A 20,675-nucleotide genomic window follows, 5' to 3' on the forward strand; every position below is an offset into this window, starting at 1 on the left:
GAGCAGCATGCTCTCATAAAAAGGACTTTTTGGCTCTTCTTTCATGCAAAATGGACCAATGGAGGGCTGCCTACTCCCATCACAGACCGATCAGATGAACAGGTGATGAAGGGCCTAGATAAAGAATATTAAAGAAATATAACAGTAAAACAGAACAGGGATGTTGCATGAAAGAACTGTTAATCCTGTGAATCCATAATCATTATAAGTGAAATGAGCTGAAAAGAAGGATGCTATATTTCTTTTACCGCTCTGCGCTGCTGTTTATTCAAACGTGACAGCTGAACATCAGGGCTCTGAAACCTTTGGCACATTTCAACGTGTTCACTGCTTACACTCTCCAACAGGCTGATGAAGGAGATGTGGAAAACACTTTCGTTTGTTGATGGCTCGAGTGTATGAATGATATATAGCTTACAAATGTAACTGATCGGTTTTCCAATCTGCGATCTATCAGCGGCAGTCCCAGCAAGTGAGAAAAACATTTTTTGTATTTCTACCTGCATACATTTAAATTCCAGTGATAACACAATGCAGTCAGGTTGTGCTGCTACAGTTTTTCAGCTGCCTTTAATGCACTGATTTTAATATGATGTGAAGTTGAATATAGAATAGAATAGAATAGAATAGAATAATCCTTTAATTGTCAAACAGGGGGAAATTTGGTTGTAACAGCAGAAAAAAAACACAAATACAAACAGAACAGGACATAGAACATCTTAAGCAGAAAATGTATTTAATATAAGCTAATTGTAAATAAAACAGCCCATTTAAAACCCAAATCTGAGCTCTGGAGTAGGTTATGTGCTCAGCAGTTGTTACCATGGTGATTTTGGTCCCAGTCACACACAGGTCTAAAAACCGGTTGGCAACCATTTGGAAACCACTGTCGTATTCGGTGACCAACTTGCAAGTGGATGCTGGTGGTTTGCTGTAAAATCAGTTGCTGAAGCATAAAGTCTGGTCAGTTACCCCGGTAACCACTGTTTGCAAGGGAAAAGCGTTTTTATTCCACAAGTGGCAGGAGAGCAGGGGAGGGGTTTCTGGAGGTTGCTGGCAGCTTGCTTTGTTAGCAGGTTGCCATGGTCACCAGTAGGTTGCATTGAAGAAATCAACTTATCCGCAAATGCAAACTACTCATCAAGCAGTACTGGGACTCTGAAAGATACAACGTGAACTGGAAACAAAGAACCTTCAATGTAAAAGTTGCAACTTTGGAAACGTGCTGTTTGCAGCAGTAACTTTGATTTGATAGTGATGTTCTCCATTTCAAGTTTGTGTCACACTTTTTTAACTTTCACTATACTTTAAAGAGTAAACAGTGAGTGTTTTTAATGCAAACTGTGGGCAGCTACGGAAATCTGCTAGCAACCAAAACAATCACAAAGAGGATTTTGGTGCAGTCGATTGCATCTGGAAAATGCCGGCAACCTCCAGCAACCACTCGCCAACTGGCCAGAGTACACAGATTTTTCCTGGAGATTCCCGTTTGTGTTGCTGACAACTCTGATTTTAATCTCAGCATAACCCACTAATGCATTAATCTTGCTTCTGCATGTAATCTGACAGGCAAAAAATCAGCAGAAAACAACATTTCACAGAATAAACTTGAACCTAAATAGGCGTGCAATCAATATGACTGATTCTGATTATAGATCAGATTATACATGAAGGAACTTGAGCTTCTCTTGATTGTAGAGTTGCAGTCACAGGGCAAATTGTTGTTGCTGCACAATCACACATTTGTGTCTAAAATGTGTGAATGGCACACATTTTAGACACCTTTGTTACACAGAGCAGTTTTCAGTGTCTGAGAAACGTCATGAAAGAACTGCATCTATTTTGAATGTAATTATGCACGTCCAGGTGTGTGTGTGTGTGTGTGTGTGTGTGTGTGAATGAGCAGATGCATATGGAGTCACACGTGTCTATGTGTGCTTCACAGTGTGTCTAAGAGTAAGTGCCTCTCTATTTCCTTTTGTTCTGTTTCAAAAGCTGCCCACACACTTGCTCCAGCTGTGGGAGGCATTTCATTGTGCTGTGAGATTAGCTTGGCAGACTGCAAAGAGTAATACATACAGCCATGCCAATTTAAACAGAAACAATGAACACATCACTGTAATTAAATAAAGCGCTATATCTCTGCTGCTTTGCTGAATCGGGACAACATTAATGTCAGATGAGCATGTACTTTTCACATTAGTGCTTAACTGCAGCTTTACAGTGATTTCCTGATCATGCAGATGCTTAAGTCATAAAAAACTGCAAAACTGATCCACTTAGTACAGGTTCATGAAATGCTGTCACACAAATGCACATCAAAGTGCTTTGTGCAGTGGGAGAAGATCAAAAAGTATGTGCCAACAAAACAAATCTGTGCAACAGCACCCACAAGCTGCACATGTGTTTATACCCATATGTGTGTTTTTTTCCGACACTGAATCATTAACTTCAGTGAGCACTGTGCAGGATTTTACATCTCTAACAAAGTATAATGATCACCCACAACATCATTAGGATCAAGCCAAACCACACTGCACACATGCTGCAGCGTGATGTGAAACCGACTGAGCTTATCTCTTGTAGGAAAAATGACTTTCAGCTGTCATTTAAATAAATCCAAACACAAAAGCTCCAGTCACAAAAACAAAATGAATCATGCCACATCGCCTGTATCTGCAGCTTGAATGCAATGTCTTTCTAATGCCGGGATATCGAGGGAGTATAATCTAAACTTTAAAGGCTGTCTGTCACTGACGTGTGCTGGAATTACAGGAATCAAGCATGTGCTCATAATTGCGTGAGCACAGCAGTTCCTATCAAGCAACGTAAATGTGAGGACAGAAAATGGCGTTATGACGGTGTCTCAAGTGAGAACACATTTCTTTCTTTACATATACATATAATTATACCATTAATTTGACTGTGCAGGGCTCAGTGAACTGTTATTATATTGTCAGCTTTAATATAAGGAAGCATAAAAAACTGTTCCTGTATTTTCTGGACTCTCTGTAAAACAGTGTTTTGCCTCAGTAAACATAATGTGGATAAACTGAAAAACCTCCCACTCTTCGCTGTTGTGTAAATTGTCAAAGACTGAAATATTTCTGCCAAGACTTTTCTTGCAAGTAGCATCCTACACCACTGACCTCAAGCATTTTCTGAATTTTCCTGTAATGTTTGGCTGCTAATTAGTTTCAAAGGGCACAAAGTTGTCTCAGCAGGTTTCTGTAAATGCAGGTGTTCATGCAGACTGGAGAAAATAAATGGATGCTAAGACGTTAGACTTATTAATTCTGTTCTCTACTACATTTTATTTCCCTGCTTCAGTTTTTGCAGTTAATTCAACCTCATCATAGAGAGTTAACCTAAAATAGAAATTAGGGGGGAACTTTAGAGGATGCCAGATAAAAATTAATGTGTCTTAAGGTGTACTCACACTGGCCAGTCTGCACCCCCTTTTCACCCCCAAAGCCCAGTTTGTGTGACTAGTGTGATGTTTGCCCCAAATAAGCCACAAAATGCATGAAATCATGAAACGTTTGCGCTGCAAGAGCGCTTTTCAAACCAGTGTTTAAAACATAGAAAGGGTAAACACGAGAGAGGAACTGAGATGTTGGAGCGTAGATCGTTAAGGGCAACATGAGCGCAGACGAGTGGTGAGGGGGACAGTGACGCTCAAGCAATCCCTGGTGTTAGCACTGCCTCACCCACAGAAAGATTTGGTGCTAATGACCGAGATGTTAAAAATGTGTTCTTCTTAATTTAAAATTCATTTTTTAAGTGATATAGTTCTCCAGGCTTGCTGAAGGTCTGTCAAAGTTTTCCTTTGGACGTTGGCTGTTTTATCCTCATTTTCTGTCCAGTCCTTGTCCCTGACAGAGGAATGTTAACTGACGTCTGAATCACTGAAGGATAAAAAAGGAGCCTAAATGATGAACCACTGTTATGTCTACACATAAGAGACAACTTAGACAAGAACTAGTTTGAAATCATGTCTTGAATTTACAAAAGAAATGCCAAAAATAACAGTTTGACAGGAAGAAAAGAGTATGAAACATGATGTATCTTTGCACAGCGTGTCATTAATAAGTTTTGAGGAACCTGGAGGACAATAAAACTAGCAGGCCTAAAAAACGATCTGCAGCAGTTGATAAATGCTGCTGTTTACTGATTCTGATCAGAAATGGTGTGCGGAGGAGTGACTCATTTTATAGCACGACAATGATGCCAATCACTGCTAATGCATTAAAAGCATAACTGGATAGAAAAACACACAGTGGAAGAATACCAGTGATGGACTGGCCTCCCCAGAGCAGCAGCATTACTGAAGCACTTTGGGAGCAAAATGCAGAAACATCCAAAGAAAACTTTGACTTTAACTTCATGAACTATTCCTGAAGATACTTGGGCAGCTTTCTGTAGTCTTTAACTCTAAGAAGGCTGAAGAATAAAGGTAGTCATACCAAATAAAGGGTGGCTCAATACTTATATATACATATACATCCTGTTTCACTTCCTCTCTCCCACCATTTTTCCTGTGCTCTACATCCGCCTTGCTGTCTCCTGCATCTCTAGAGACAGAACAGTGTAAGGCTTCAGAGAGCGGAGCGTGAGACTCGTATGATAACACTACTTAATCTTATGAGAAGACAAATTGGCAACGCATGACTTGCAGATGTACACATCAAGACCCCTACACCGAGAACACGCATTTACTGTTTCGTGTTTTCACGTTTTTCACAGCACATTCCAGATGGAGTAATTGCATCATGTACGGATTTTATACTACAGTACCCCAAGAAGTTAATTTCTTTCTTTTAGGCAGTGCTTTGTTAGGTTCAAATCTCCCAAGCTGCCTGCTGGCAGACTGAAACGTTGTATGAGGTTCCACTGGGAGGTTGCGAACAAGACAGAAATACACCAGAGCCACTTGGGAACAGACGAGCTGAGCTCCGAGCCATGAAAATGACATGCATTAACATCTCCAGCAGACATCTGTGAATGACATTAGGTGGTCTATTATCAACATGCGGGGACATCAGGAGGAGGCGAGTTGGAGCACTTCCTGACATGAGGCACTTATATACTTTTCTTTCCATCATTTCTCCTCCACGGTTCTCTTTTTCTTCTCGTTTCCTGTCCCACAGATATTTACTGGAATGGCTGCAGGAAAGTTTCTAATGAAACTGTGTTTGGCTCGAAGATGGAGAGATTCTTTGTGGTGTCATTATTTAAATGTTCGAAGCTCTGTTTGACTGGCGTTCACAACAAACCATAGTTCAGGTTCGATTACAGAGAAGTTTAATGACTGTTGACACAGTATTTCATAACTAGCACTGCCTGTGGTCACCTGCATGGCCACATGTAACTTGGTAGACTGGTACCAGTTTGGGGATGGTTTTGTTTGTGCCTCCACAGTAGCTGTGAGACACTGGATGTGACTGCACTGGCTTAGTTGAATTCAAGTGTACTTGATTACATTCATACTCAAGTCTAGTCAGTAGTTTTACTTTCTCTGCCTTGTTTGTGTCGCCGGTTCCTCGTGTTTGGTGTCTCTGACAACTGAAGCTTAAATAGCTTCAGTTGTCCTTAGTTCTTCAAACACCAGATGGATAAAAGGAAAAAAGCATCAAACAAACACGTTTTTTTTTCTTAGGGAGTTCAACCACAATCAGCTAGAAGAAAAATGGTGGAGCGGTCTCCAGCGGAGAGACCGGCGTCTACTTTTATTTTTACCAGAGCGTAACAGTAAAGTCAACTGTGTCCAGGACAGAAACATAACTTAGTAGAAACACGAAGAGTAGAATCAATTGTTTTAACGTCTGTCAACTTTTGTTCATACGTAAGTACTAAAAGAAAGCTTGTATGTGTGTCCTCATTAGGACAGGGCTTTGTGTGTGTGAGTGTGATGTAATAAGTAGTGTAATAAATTACTTTCTCCTTTTTTAATGTATCCTCTTTCATGACTGTATTTGGGTCCGCCTTCACGCTTGGTGTTGTTGTTGGTGCTTGGTGTGAAAACTGATAAAGCTCTAACATGAACAAAAAAACAAATGTGGTGAGAAACGTCTTTTTTTTATTTAGCTGAGGCAGCTCTCTAAACTTAAACTTTTATCTCTTTTAATAATAATAATGGATTGCATTTATATAGCGCTTTTCGAGACCCTCAAAGCGCTTTACAATTCCACTATTCATTCACTCTCACATTCACACACTGGTGGAGGCAGCTACAGTTGTAGCCACAGCTGCCCTGGGGCAGACTGACAGAAGCGAGGCTGTCATATCGCGCCATCGGCCCCTCTGGCCAACACCAGTAGGCGGTAGGTGAAGTGTCTTGCCCAAGGACACAACGACCGAGACTGTCCGAGCCGGGGCTCGAACTGGTAACCTTCTGATTACAAGATGAACTGCCAACTCTTGAGCCACGATCGCCCACATTTGACATGCATTAATGAACCAATTGCTTTCCAGGACCCCGAAAAGGTGAGCTTTCACCAAATTCACACGTCTTTATAAAGGCCACGTCTGTCTGACTTGGCAGGATGTTTTTATAAATACACCAATGGATATTTTCCTGTTTGTTACCTTCTGTGATGATGACAATGAGGTTTCAAGCATAGTTTTCTTGTTAATTAGTTTCAGCAGGCGCAGAAGTCCCACTTGGCGCCTAACAGCATCCTCCTATTGTACCCCTGCTCGTCAAGCATCCTGAAGTAGAAATAATGTTTCTGTGAGGAAATGAAATGGGCTGCTGAAGTCACTCAAGAGGAGGTGTCTAATATTTTCCCCAGTTTGATGACAAGGTTCACAGAAAGTCAAGGAAATAAGTTGGACTTTAGATGTCAGATAGTGATACCAGCATCGACTCAGGCTTTTTTACACACACAGTTCATTTTGCAGGGCAGAAAAACTGTTAGTTTGATCATTAGTATAATTAGTCTCGTACTATAAATGAAAGCTACAGAGTAATTTTTAATTACAGAATTAAAAGGAATAAATGAAGCTCTTCACTACAGTTATGAGAAACATCATGCATAGAAAAGCTATTCACAGTTATAGGAAGCACCTTTGCTCTCAGTGTGTTTACTTGAAATTCTTCACAGTAGCTCTCTTTCACATTTCCATGCTCATCTGCAATCGTGAATAATTGCAGGTGACATAAATGAATCGGGCATTCGGGAAGCATTCATGTCTTCATTCAAAACCTGCACCTGTTAAGTATTTACGTGCATTAAAATGTTTTTTGCAAGAAATCAGACCTAGATCTGTCTTCTTGAAAGGGTTACACAAATCTGATCTTTCTCTTCCACCTACAGCAGGTCAGCCACTCGCACTTCATTCGTGACGTTTCACTGTCCTGCAGTTACATATCTAAGTTAAAAAATGAAAGCTTTCGTGATCTGTATCAAAGACGAATGAAAATAACAAGAGAAAACTTTCACATATCACTGACATTAACTTTTAATGCTCATTTCAGCAATAGATGTACCTCAAACTCAAAAAATTGCTAGAGACCAGGTCCCTGCAGCATTCCTCGGCCAGCAGATTAACCCCAGCAGGACAGAAACAGCACAAGGAACACTTTGATACAGCTTCCACAGTCCCCAGATCCCAATCCAATCAAGAATTTGTGGGATGTGCCGGAAAAAGCCCAATCCACACGAGCTGAGGTGTGCTGCCAAACCCCCCCCCCCCCCCCCCCCCGAGGTTTCCCGTCCATGGCCCGACAAATGATGGGGACGAGGGGGAACCTGCACAATATTAGGCGGGTGGTTTTAATGTTGTGGCTGCTGGATATATGTTCCCCTCCAAGCAGAGCAATTTAACTGCAGACAGATGTTTACGTTCACCCAAACACCACACATCATGCTCAGCAGCAAACACAGAACGTTGTGTGGAGCTGTAATTTTCATCTACTGTAGATCGATTGTGTCCCGTCTTTGAAATACAGTCCACAGATCTCTAACCTCGTGGCTCATGTGCTTCTTTCTTTTGCAGCCACTCTGTTGTTGGAGTGCAAAATGTCTCTGCTGCAATTCACAAGAGCAGTTCTGTTTATATCAGGACAAGGAAAGTAAACGGAAGCCTCTCCAGCGTTGCACGTCTCTGGAGAGCAACTAAACTTTCTTGACAGAAGAGTGGCCCGAAGACTGAAGAGTGGCAAGCCCTCGTGAACTTTCAATATTTCCAGTAAGAGTTCAAACACGTCTTTTCTTTGCAACATCTGCTGGAAGACAAACCAATTTTGCAACTTTGAATATGAGCCTTCTGACCTCAACCCACTCAGTGTCCTTGGTCATTAAATAATCAAATCTGCACAGTACACATTTGTTAATGTAAGTGTATCTGCTGCTGTTGCACTCACGTGGATTTTGCACTTGAATCTCCTCAGGTTGCTATTCTCCTCCATAAATTATTCACCAGGGAGCTTTAACTCATTAATAAGGTCAGCTAGAGTGGGCGGAGAAGGTTATGTCTGATAGTGAGTCCTTGAAACTCTTAAACACATTTAAGTTTGTATTCCTGCATTATTCCATAAGAATGCACATTTGTTTGAATGTGTTTTAAAGTTAGCTTGCTAGCATTGGTTTCCTGGATCAGTATTAAATAATGCAGTAAACAAGCACAGATCCCTGTGAGACAGGAAAACAGCAGCTGCTGCAACAATGATTTCTTGGACCACACCATAAAGCTACCTCATTACAAATACATTACATATAAAGATTATAAGCCGGGGCTTTTGGTGCTCCTGCACTCGAGGATTTAACCATATCCATTTCTTCTTCCTGATTTCAATTAACCACTGACCGCATGACTACATCTCAGCACGATAATGAGCCACTCTGACAGACAGACTGCAGTTAAAAACGCACTCTCAACTACTTCATGTTTAATACAAGTGGAAGGATGCTGGTACATCAAAGAGACTTTACCTGAACACCATGTTTCTCAGTGTTAGATCGCTTAGCCAGAAATGATAATCAGGTGTTAATTAAAATAACAAAGAAGTCCTTTTATTCTTTTATTCCCAGCAACATTCTGGCTGATTAAACCTGGCTCAGGTCGAAGGTGGTTAGAACTAGAACTACTATGTGTAGTCGCTGCGTATGCACAGGGCGAGTCAAAAAGAATCATCTAATTGTAAAAGGCTGTATTTTTAAAGTAATGGACATGAAAGCTTACGAGAAATGTTTAAATACATGGCCGAATATAAAGTTTTACATACAAAACAATAGTCACGAGTGCTCAACGTGTACCCCTCTCACGGATTATGTCCATGCGCAGTCAAACTCCTCCCATACTTTTCCAGCATGTCTGGAGTCACTGCAGCTGCTGCTGGCAGCAGTCAGGTGAAAATGTGCTCTTTGATGTAGTTGCCAATTTAAACTAGTGTAAACCACAGAGATGGGGGGGTGAGAGGGGGACGTTAGCCTAGCTGATGTCCATTAAGGACTGCACTCCTCACCCCCTGCATAGTGCAGACTCTGGAGCTCCTTCAGCTGCAGACTGAGCAGCATCACAGGTCCTTCATCCCGACAGCAGTCAGACTGCACAATGCACGCATGCAAAAGTTACCTGCAACAATATACATGCAAATATTTTATATCAATCATTTATAAATAGTATATATATTACTCTTGCATAGTTTTGGGGTGTTTTCTAGTATTAAAGTCATTTTTTCTTATTTTTTAATTGTTTTTTAATCTTTTAAAGAAGTATACATCTGTAATTCACTTTTTCTCTCTGACCCTTTTGCTGCTTTTTGAATTTCCCTGGTGTGGAATTAACAAAGTCCATATCTATGTCTATGCCACGGAGTGTAGGTCTATAAAGTGTGACAGTTATCTCTCTGTGGCCAATACAGCTGCAGCAAGGAACCAAAAACACATTGTGTGTATTACTGGTGTTACTGGGATCACTTTCTGGACAAGGTCTTCAAAAGTTTCCTGTATAACAACAATGACGGGGGCACGAAGGGGAAAGCTTTTTCTTTTTTTCCCCTGTAAGTGGACAAATGAGATTCATGTGCTATTGTAAGATTCTGCTTACAGTTAAGTCGTGATGTGGCCTTAGCTATTTAGAGACTTGACTCTCAGAAAGTAAAAACTCCTCAGTCCTCACTACATGAAGAAAGCAGTAGTTTGCAGGCACCTGGAGTATTTACTTATCAGACAGAGTTGCAGTGCTAACAACTAACACAGGAAAATATCTTTCAACACTCAAAATTTTGACTTAAAGGCAGTGTGCACTTGAACAACACTCGACTTCCATTTGTCAAGCGTAGTTCAACTCGGTCTTTTGTTGATGAGATTGAATTAAGACTTGACTTGGATTTCTCTTGACCAGGTGTCTGTTATCTAATCAAGTTGCTGGACTGGAGTTGCCGTAGACGTCTCGAAACACTTGAGACTTGATTTGGTCTTTTTGTTAATTATTTGAGACTTGGTGCTGCCTCTAGTTACTCTCATCAAGCAAAAAGCCAAGTAAAGAACAAGATCTTGTGGCTGTCTTATTGGTTGGGCTTCAAGCACGCACCTGTGACAGCACCAATACAAACAATTCATATCTGGCATCTTCACAGGCTCATTTTATGTTTTCCCAGTGGTTTAGTGTGAAAACAAGATCTTGATGATATTTAATTGCTACATTTATCAGTAATTACTGAGTGAAAAACACTCTTTTCTATATAAACAGGAGCTTCTTGCTTTGTTTATACATTATTTAACAGTTTTTCCTTTTTCACGTTTCCTACTTCAGCAAATGACACATGCTTGAACCAAGTGCATTCATTATGACTCAGCATGGTGCACTAAGGCCTGCATATATTAATGCTGGATTCATGATTAATATTTAACACATCCAGGAGCATTTTGCACTATTTACATCTCATAAGAAACACAAGTGCAACTCCCAAGCGTATTAGACACATTAAGCAGACGTTTTATTGAACTTTGCTTCTTGGACATAGATATTTAAAACCAGTCAACAGAAGTCACTCCAACAGAAAATTAGACATTCCACAGGAAGCACCGCCCTTTATTTTTCCAAGAACTTTTGGCACAAGCAACAAGAAAAGATCGTGTCAGGAAAGTGTGGGTGTGTTTCTGACAGGTCAATGAATCTATAAAGGGAAGAGAGCATTCGAAAATATCAATGAGGAAACAGGTTGCACGGCACACTCTGCCACACTTGGAGATCATGAATCGATTGAAGCCTAAGATTCACGATACACAAACTCTGCTTTAGGCTATGGCAACATTTGGCAGGGGTGTTTGTTGGCTAACTTAACCCACTGCTTTATGTTCTCTGTGTAGTTAGAACTGTGAGTTTTCCACTGTGAGTTTGCAAGTCTTTGCTCCTGTTTTCATTTTTTTAATCCATGATGGAAGCTGCAAAACACAACATCATCAAAGTCCTCAACCACTGCAAGCGAAGAAAGACCGAGATGCAGTCCTGACATATGAGTCTGGATGTCTCTGCTCTTAATTGTGTTTCTTTAGCATATGCATGATTAATAAACTGTATATTATATATAAATATAATACACACGTCTGTTAAAGCGACTACAAGAAATCACAAAATTTAATATCTGACAGAAATAAATGTATTGACCTATAATTTGTTGTCTCGGTTATGTTACAAAGACAATCTCACATTGTATATAGTGTATATATTTATGGTATGCTGCATACACACACAGTTCATTTCCCTGGGTTCCCTAACAGAAGTCTAAACTTTGTCTCCTGCTGTATCCTCGTCGTTTGAGTCTCTGTTGATGCGTGAGGTGATGCTCATGGTTTCCAAGAATAGTTGTAAAATTCCTGTTCGCGTGTGTGTGTGTGTGTGTGTGTGTGTGTGTGTGTGTGTGTGTGTGTGTGTGTAAATTGATTAGCATCAGATCCAAAATGATTTGCAAGCAATTTCTCTCAGCAAAGAGATTTTGGTGTTTACGATGTCCTTTTAGCCGTTTCCTGTTCCTGGTCTGATGGAGGTGACCTTTGTGCTCTGTAAACTAAAGAAATGACTTCAATCCATGTGGAAGGAGCAGGAGCTGTAAAGCCTTCACTCTGGTGTGGATACAATGAAGCATCACTGAAGTAGTATATGGTTTTTAGTCTCATTTATTTCCTCTTCTGGGTCCATGATATAGCGATACTGGTCCTTTGTGTTTTACCCAGACACTGACACTCAGGAGAAGAGAGTCTTTGGTCACTGAAGGTGAGAGTGGCGTGACAAAAAGCACCTCTTGTCTTGAGTCTTGTGAACCGCCTCTTTCCTACACAATCCCCTCACTGCGCTTGCTCCTCCACACCACCAGCGCCGTCATGAGAAGGGTGACCAGGATGGGCACGACAATAAACGGACCCAGGATGCGGTTGGGAGGGTCCATGGGAAGCCGTCCGGTCAGAGAGCAGTCGTGAAAGTAGTGCCTGTGGACCCGGATGAAGAACTCATCCACCAGCCGGTTGGGCCAGAAGCAGTCCATCTTCAGCGCTACCAAGTACGTGCAGTTTGTCAGCTCCTCGTAGAGCCTGCAGAACAAAACAAAAAAAGAGAAGGCAGCAAAGTGAGACGCAGAACAAACTCGCTATACACTTACCCAACAGGAAGTGTCGCTACATCCTGTCAACACTCAAACTTCAATCATAAACTTCAGGCAAAAGCAGATCCCGATCATCGGTAGCCAAGCTAGCGCCCAGTTTTCTTGCTAACGTGATAGCTGATGCATGTAGATTTTATTGGCTGTGTCAAGTTAATTCGTTTAGCTAACAGCAGCTGTCACCAGGTTTTATAAAGAATGAGAAGGAAAAAAACGGATGGCATGGCTTTGCAGTGGTTAGCACCATCGCTTCACAGCAAGAAGGCCCAGACTCCAGTCTGGGGTCTCTCTGTGCCTGCCTGAGTACTCCTTCCTCCCACAATTCCTCCCAGTTAAAGAGTCACCAGTTAACCAAAATCCATACACAGTCAGGTTAATTCTGGGTTAACTGGCGATTCTAAATCACCCTACGACAGCTGGATGAAGCTCCACCCCTCTTTTGGATAAGTGGAAGAAAATGGATGGATGGAGAAGAAAAATCAAACTTTTATATTAGAATGTTTTTAATGAAAATGATTTATTATTATTGACTACTATAATTTACTTTGTGATTCAAATGAATTTTCTATAGTTGATTTAATCCAGTATGTTTCATTCATAATCATTTGTGCAAGGCCTGGAGACATCTGAGGATGGCGATGCCCTCAGCGAGGAGACAGGATGGCTAGACAGCCCAGACTGATAGTTAAGAGTGTTTCTACTCAGGAGTGACTCGGGGACATTTCTAGGGTAGAAGGAGGTTGTCATATCAAGTACAAAGCTGTTCTGTCTCTTTGTGCAAGCAGCCGTACTGACGCAGCCGGCCTCCCCACATCTTTGTGGAAATAAAGGAGCCCGTTAAACTTGAAAACAGCACAGCGCTGGTTCTGTGCGGGCTGCTCTGATTCCAAATCCATTACGCTTCTGAAACCACATCTAGGACCACCTTCCACACTGTGGGGAATTTACACAGATAAGATGTGCTGGTTTCTGTGCCAGGCATTTTACAAGATAACCTTCAACCCCCCCCAAGCTAATGGAATTATCCAATGGCATGCTAGCACTCAGGAGAGCCTCCTGTCAGAAGCTGGTTTGGGGAACATCTTTACAGGTGCGGCTTGTGTTAGTGCAGAAAAATATGACTGATCATTTTTTTTCTTACAATCAGAAAAATAGAAAGCACAGGCTAACATCTTTAAATGTTCCTGTCTACTTCTATCACTTTAGCATGTAATAAAATATAAAAACAACCTCTTACTGTATTTAGTCTCGGGAGTCAGGTCTCCTGTAGTTACTTCATTCATGTGTCTTTGTGCTTCCTGTTTAATTATTGCACTTCCTGTTTTACTTTGAAAGTCGCATTTAGTTTAGCTTCCCTTGTCTCATCTTCTGTGATTTGGTCCAGCTGTGTGTGAGACGCTGTCCAGTGTCAGTCTGTTCTTCCTGCCTCGGTTTTTTCTACATGTTTTGGTTTTATCAAATCAAATCAAATCAAATCACTTTTATTGTCACATCACATGTGCAGGCACACTGGCACAGCACATGCGAGTGAAATTCTTGTGTGCGAGCCCCACAAGCAACAGAGATGTGCAAACACAACAACACAATTTCCTGGTCACAATTTTATTTATACTTCTCAGTTTCCCTTTTTGTGTTTTGCCTTTTACCATCAGCCACAATAAACAGCTCGCTTTTAATGCTCCACCTGCTCCACCTTTGACCCCTCAGCGCTGTGAAAAAGCCAAACTGTGTGGCTTTATCTCATAAAGTAACTTTTTCCACTCATATATGAACCAAACCATAATATTTGTGTTTGCACATTTAGCCAACATTAGCATTCACCCAGAGTGGCCACCTTCCACTTTATTCTCCTTTTAGCTCTGTCTTTTAGCCTCCTCCTGAGGGAAACTTGCGGCAGCTTACTATTCCACTTTGTTCACTAACTAGTCGCTCACTGTTATTGCCATTTCATGCTGGGCGGGTAGCGTGCAGCAGCTTTATCTGAGGATTTTGCTGAAAACAGCTGTCGGCTGCGACAAGAAATTTGGTTAATGAGACCTCTGAGACTAAACTAAAAGAGTAAGGACCATAAAACAAGAAAGAGGCTTAAATGCGCTTACAGCTCTGCGGGGAATTAAAAGGTTAGATGATGATTTTCTGTGGATGGATCGCTACTTCTAATCAGCGCATCAAGTACTGAATATGTGCTCTCTGTTTTTAACGTGTTAGTTTAATATTGAAGCGCTTTTGCCGATGCAGCCCCAACACGAGATCTTATTTGTGGAAGGTTTGCTGATGCAAACAGCTCAGGGCAGCTTGGCACGGCACCAGCGCTACAAAGCACTGTGTGCTGCTGTAGGTAGCAAGTTCACTTTTTCTGGGTGTATACCTCCTTCCTCGACTGTTTCCTTGAAGTCCTGCAAATCATTTGCAGCAGAGATTAAAACAAAGAACATTGGTCCTGCTGCTGGCCTAATGAGCACTGGGGTTTTAGGGGATGCTTATGAGTCACTGAGCGAAAGAAAGCACAACAGAGTCGAGGCAGGCGCAGTGCACACACAGAGATGGAAGTGGTTACCAGTTCACCCCGCGTCGCTGAGGTTAGCGTCAAATTAAAGCCGACAGTATGGAGCGTGTGTGTTTGCATGTACGCGCTTCAGCAGGCTGCTAAATGCAGCTCTCGGTGTAATTTCTGTTAGGCACCATTTCATTTGATCATAAAATCTTATGCAACAGAGAAAAGAGTGATTCAGCCTGTGTGTCAGGAGGCCATTTGGCTGCTATACACACTGCACTTTGAAAGTAAATGGTATACTATTTCAGTTTCAGCACTATCTAAACTCGGCATACAGGCTGTGACATTTCAAACTGCTCTAATAGGGTAAGTGCAAGGTAAGTTTTGCAAGGTGCTTTGAACGCATTTATGCTTCTATTGCAGATTAAATGTTTTCCAACTCAAAAGGAAGAAAAGGTTATTATCTTGTGTCCACGGGAGCAGCTTAGGAGCCTCTGTTTTCTTGTAGGACTGACCAAAACTGCAGTTCCCTAGACGACCACTTGAGGCTGACTACAAAGTTAAAGTCTGTGAGGTCAAAGTTAAAATATCTCCATGTCCCCTTTAATCACAACTATACATCAATTTCAATTGTATTTTGAACCATATTAAGATTGTACTAAGATATGCGTTGTATATTGACATGGGCAACTTTCTCTCAATATATATTACTTTTGTGCAATATCTGTAAAAAAAACTGTCACAGAGTGACGCTGAAAAGCTAGTTCATGCATTTATTACTTCCAGGCTGGACGACTGTAATTCATTATTATCAGGATGTCCAAAAAACTCACTGAAAAGCCTTCAGCTAATCCAAAATGCTGCAGCAAGAGTCCTGACAGGGACTAGAAAGAGAGAGCAGATTTCTCCTGTTTTGGCTTCCTGTTAAATCCAGAATTCAAAATCCTGCTCCTCACATACAAGGTCTTAAATAATCAGGCCCCATCTTATCTTAATGACCTTGTAGTACCATATCACCCTATTAGAGCACTTCGCTCTCGCTCTGCAGGCCTACTTGTTGTTCCTAGAGTATTTAAAAGCAGAATGGGAGGCAGAGCCTTCAGTTTTCAGTGGAACCAGCTTCCAGTTTGGATTCAGGAGACAGACACTATCTCTACTTTCAAGATTAGGCTTCAAACTTTCCTTTTTGCTAAAGCATATAGTTAGGGCTGGACCAGGTGACCCTGAATCCTCCCTTAGTTATGCTACAATAGGCGTAGGCTGCTGGGGGACTCCCATGATGCACTGTTTCTCCTGCACTCACTGTGTATTTATACACCTGTCTGCATTTAACCATTAGTTAATATTAATCTCTGTCTCTCTTCCACAGCATGTCTTCTATCCTGTCTTCCTTCTCTCACCCTAACCAGTCGCAGCAGATGGCCCCGCCCCTCCCTGAGCCTGGTTCTGCTGGAGGTTTCTTCCTGTTAAAAGGGAGTTTTTCCTTCCCACTGTCACCAAAGTGCTTGCTCATAGGGGCTGTTCGATTCTGTATTTTTGTGGGATCTTTACAGTATAAAGTGCCTTAAGGCAACTGCTGCTATATAAATAAAATTGAATTTAACTGAACTGAACTGCTCACCTGTGTCTCAGGTGTTGATCATTCTTAATGCGATTATATAGCAAACATTATGGATTACCTTTTGGTTCATTGTAATAACAGTCAGTCCAAGAAGTACTGTGAGTTTCTTTCCTTTCAGTGACTGCAACTTTTGTATTTTCCTTATACATTAACACTAGTTAGCGGGCTCCTAACCTAGCTTGCTTTTACTTTCCCTCTAACCTTTTTTGGTAAATTTTGGTGACCAACCCTGGTCTGCTTTAAATAAAGCTTATGTGTGAGTTCAACATGGAAGATGTGCAATCTCTCATCTTTCTCCTTCCTTGGTGTTCAGCTGCTAATCTTTTCTTTACATCACTTTCATTTTCTTGCCCACTTTCTGCGAGCTAATCAGCCTGTGTGCTTTAACTCTCAGTGCTCCTCCGTCAGTCTGTACCTCCTCCTCATCTCCACCTCACCTGCTCACTCAGAGCTCCATCCAAGCCTCCATCTTCATCTTCACCACCACTGCTGGGATTCTGTTCTGCTGGGTCATCAGAGTGTAATTAGCAAGTAGCCTAATTTAATTCTCAATAAATCATATTCAGTTAGTAAACAGTATTCTTAAGAGTAGTCTAAGTACGGAGACACCGAGCTGAGGGCCTCTCGTCCTGGTCCTTGCTTACAGTGAATCACACATTTAAATTCAACCCAGAAACATAAGCTCCAAAATATGCATGTAAGAGTTTTGTTTTCAACACAGAGCTTAACCAATGTGAGGGTATCGAGTTTACTCAGAAAATTAAGAAACACAAAAATAGTCCGCTTCCTCGAATTCAATTTTCCATTTCAGCATATATCCCAGGACTGAGAGGAGAAGGTTTACAGAGATGGTTTGCCTCATTTAAACAAAGAATTAAGATAGCTTCATGCAAGGCTTGCTATTACAAACAGTAACGAAGCCTCTCGCTCTTGCTGCTATTTAAAAACCGCTTCACAATTGGCACTAATCACATGCTAAACTTGTACAGGCGGCATTTTTCTTTAAAGGTTAAAGTATTCTCTGAAGTCAAACGTGGGGAGGTGGATAAAAGAGAGAATGGAGTTCAGAAAAGGTTGTCACGTTTTATTTGTTGTTGTCTAAGACAAACAGATGATGAGACCGGAGCTTTAGTCGACATGCCTATCAGCAAAAACTGAATTCGTTAATATTGTCATTTAGTTTCTGTAACAACAAATTTCAAACACGGGTTTCCGAGGAGGAGAAATCAGCTTATGTAGGTTATCGACAACCTTTAATTCTTTGTGACGCCTCGAGCACGCGCACCCTCCGCAGCACTGCCACAAGCACAATCCTGCAGATACGACTTTGCTTCCTTTGCCAAACGTTACGCAACTTTTTAACCTCCCTACACATCGGTAAGGGGTTTATGTGGAACACAAACGAAGCACTGCACATCTAGATGTTTCACTTTGATCCGCGCTGTGTAGGTGTTGGTGTGTTGGTGTATAAAACAAGCCAGTTGTTTAGTTCATCAGCATAAATTAAAGTATGCATGGTCAAACCTCAAGTGGTTTTTTAAATTCATTTGATCCATTTGGATCCCCTGAATGTGTGAGACAGAGAGAGAGACAGACAATGTGTCCAATCTCACTCATAACAAAAGGGTGTGAGATTGGAAAAATATGTCTAAATGTACAATAATTTCACAGCTTGTGCTTATGTAACCTGCTTCGGTATGCAGAATCGTATTCTCTGAAACATCCCGCCACCGACCATCTGTGAACCACATGCAGGGAAAGGTGGAGAAAAGGCGAAGGACACAAGATGCAGACGGAGGGTCAGGCTGTTAAACCATGAGGGCGGCTGAATTAGACACGACTCTGCTGTTTCAACTAGTTTGATCCGCTGACAAAAGAGCAGTGTGAATAAATAAAACCAAAGATGATGAATAAGTAAAAAAAAAAAAACACACAGACGCTGCTCCGGTGACTTGCCGGCTCAAAACTGGTCCTTTATTCTGCTGACTGGAATACGAGGAGTCGGGCTGGCAAAATGTCCAGGTACGGCGGCAGATTGATGGGGCGTTTATGAAAAAATAATGGCGCACTGCACGCTTGTATTTTGTGAGGGACTCTGCTGTCATGTTGAGTTATTCACAGTAACTGGAACAACAAACATCGTTATCTCGACCATGGAAGTCATGCTGTCAGTGGAAAATTAATTATTAGCTGAGGAGACTTGTTGGTGGTGCAGATCTAGATGGATTATTAAAAACGAAATAGTGACAAAATAATGACACACAATCCAGGGAAAACCTCCCCTCAGTCTCACAGCGTGAGGTAAGGGGAGGGGTGATGCTTCCTGCAGAAACGCTCTTTTATTCTCTGCTGACTTTCTTTTTTTTTTTTTTTTTATCTCAAACTGAAAATGTCACTTGGGAAATCCAGTTAAAGTAAAAAATATACCCTTGGTTTCCTGTATAATGTTGCACTCCCCATGACCTCCGAGTTATATTATATTTAGGAGTAGTTTATATTTAGTGGCATTAAACCACTCTATGAAATTACAATCAGAGTGGCGAGGGTCCCTGGAGTCTCGCTGCTGTTAGTTCAGGTCGACTGTAACCACGCATGAAAGAAATGCAGCTCCGTTTTTCATGTCTGAAGCGAGTCCGGCCGGCAGTAGGTGTGTCAGCACAGCGGGGAGAAAAATAACTGAATCTGGCTAAACCTTGGCTGCAAATCAACTTGCTTCTCATCACCGAGCCACATGATGAATGGCTCGGCCAATCAAATCTGTAGAAAGGCACTTCCCTGGTATTACTTTGTAATGGGAATGCCATATTCTTTCTGCTTAAATTGCAATCATCACGACAAAAGATATAGCCTAATAACTGCTGAAGAAAATATTATGAAACCCTGTGCAGTGTTCAGCCCTTAAACTATAACAGGAAGTATCAGCCCACACCGCTGCAGCTGTATTAAAACGATGACACATCTCTCATGTGAAAGTCGACTCCTCACGAACAATTTTATAAACTCTAAAGAAAGCTGAATGCAGCTTTCTCACCACCGCAGGATTTGGGACATTTGTCTTAATGCTTGATGCTCCTCCTGATGCAGCTCTGAAGGGATTTTGTCTCCTGGGAATGAACTGAGGATCAGTCACTTGTCAAAACCACTGCACTAAGAAATCATACATTTTTTTAGCACTAAATTATCCAAACATGATCAATGGACACTTTGTTGCCATGCAGCATATCTAAAAAGCCAATCAGATGGCAGCAACTAGGCATGGTGAAGATCAGAATAGGAAAGAAGGTGATTTAATGAGCAGCAGACCAGTTGCCACTCCTGTCAGCGAGGGTCTGGAAACTGAGGCTGCAGTTTGGACCTGCTCACATAAATCGGACATCACAGGTTTGGAAATGTGTTTCTTGGTCTGATTCTGATGGTAGGATCATAATTTGGTGTAAACAGCATGAATGGATCCATCCAGCAGATGTTCAGGCTGTTGGTGTTGGTGTAATAGTGTGGGGAATCTTTTCTTGGCACTCTTTGGGCCTCTTAGTACCAACTGAGCATCATTCAGACTCCACCTCCTGCTTCCAGCAGGACGACGCACCAAGTCACAAAGCTAAAATCAACACAAACTACTTGAACGTTGAGTTCACTGCACTCAAATGGGCTCCACAGTCACCAGATCCCAATCCATTCGAGGCCCTTTGTGATGTGGTGGATAAAGAGATTCGCATTGTGGGCGTGCAGCTGACGAATCTGCAGCATCACGTCAGTGTGAACCAAAATCTCTGAACCATGTGCCACAAAGAATTAATGCAGTTCTAAAGGGAAAACAGTGTACCTAATAAAGTGTCTGGCGATTCAAATGAGACACCGTTCTGACTCCTGCCCTTATTCATCCCTTGCTAATCACATTATGAAAGTATTCAGATGTCGCTTGTGGGCAAAGATGTTAATAAAGTCAAGAATGAGCT

The 20,675-nt window shown here is 41.6% G+C and overlaps 1 protein-coding gene across 2 annotated transcripts in view; it reads right to left on the reverse strand.

The window, feature by feature from the left end:
- Positions 1–11,055: 11,055 nt before the first annotated feature.
- ramp1 (receptor activity modifying protein 1) overlaps positions 11,056–20,675 on the reverse strand; it is a 63,896-nt gene continuing 54,276 nt past the window's right edge. For both annotated transcript variants that reach the window (XM_004566002.4, XM_004566001.4), the window contains exon 3: positions 11,056–12,536. In XM_004566002.4, the coding sequence (XP_004566059.1) occupies positions 12,281–12,536 (256 nt within the window). In that variant the 3' untranslated portion in view covers positions 11,056–12,280. The remainder of the gene's footprint in view (positions 12,537–20,675) is intronic.

This window comes from Maylandia zebra, linkage group LG16 (genome assembly GCF_041146795.1).
Source record: "Maylandia zebra isolate NMK-2024a linkage group LG16, Mzebra_GT3a, whole genome shotgun sequence".
Lineage (NCBI taxonomy): Eukaryota > Metazoa > Chordata > Actinopteri > Cichliformes > Cichlidae > Maylandia > Maylandia zebra.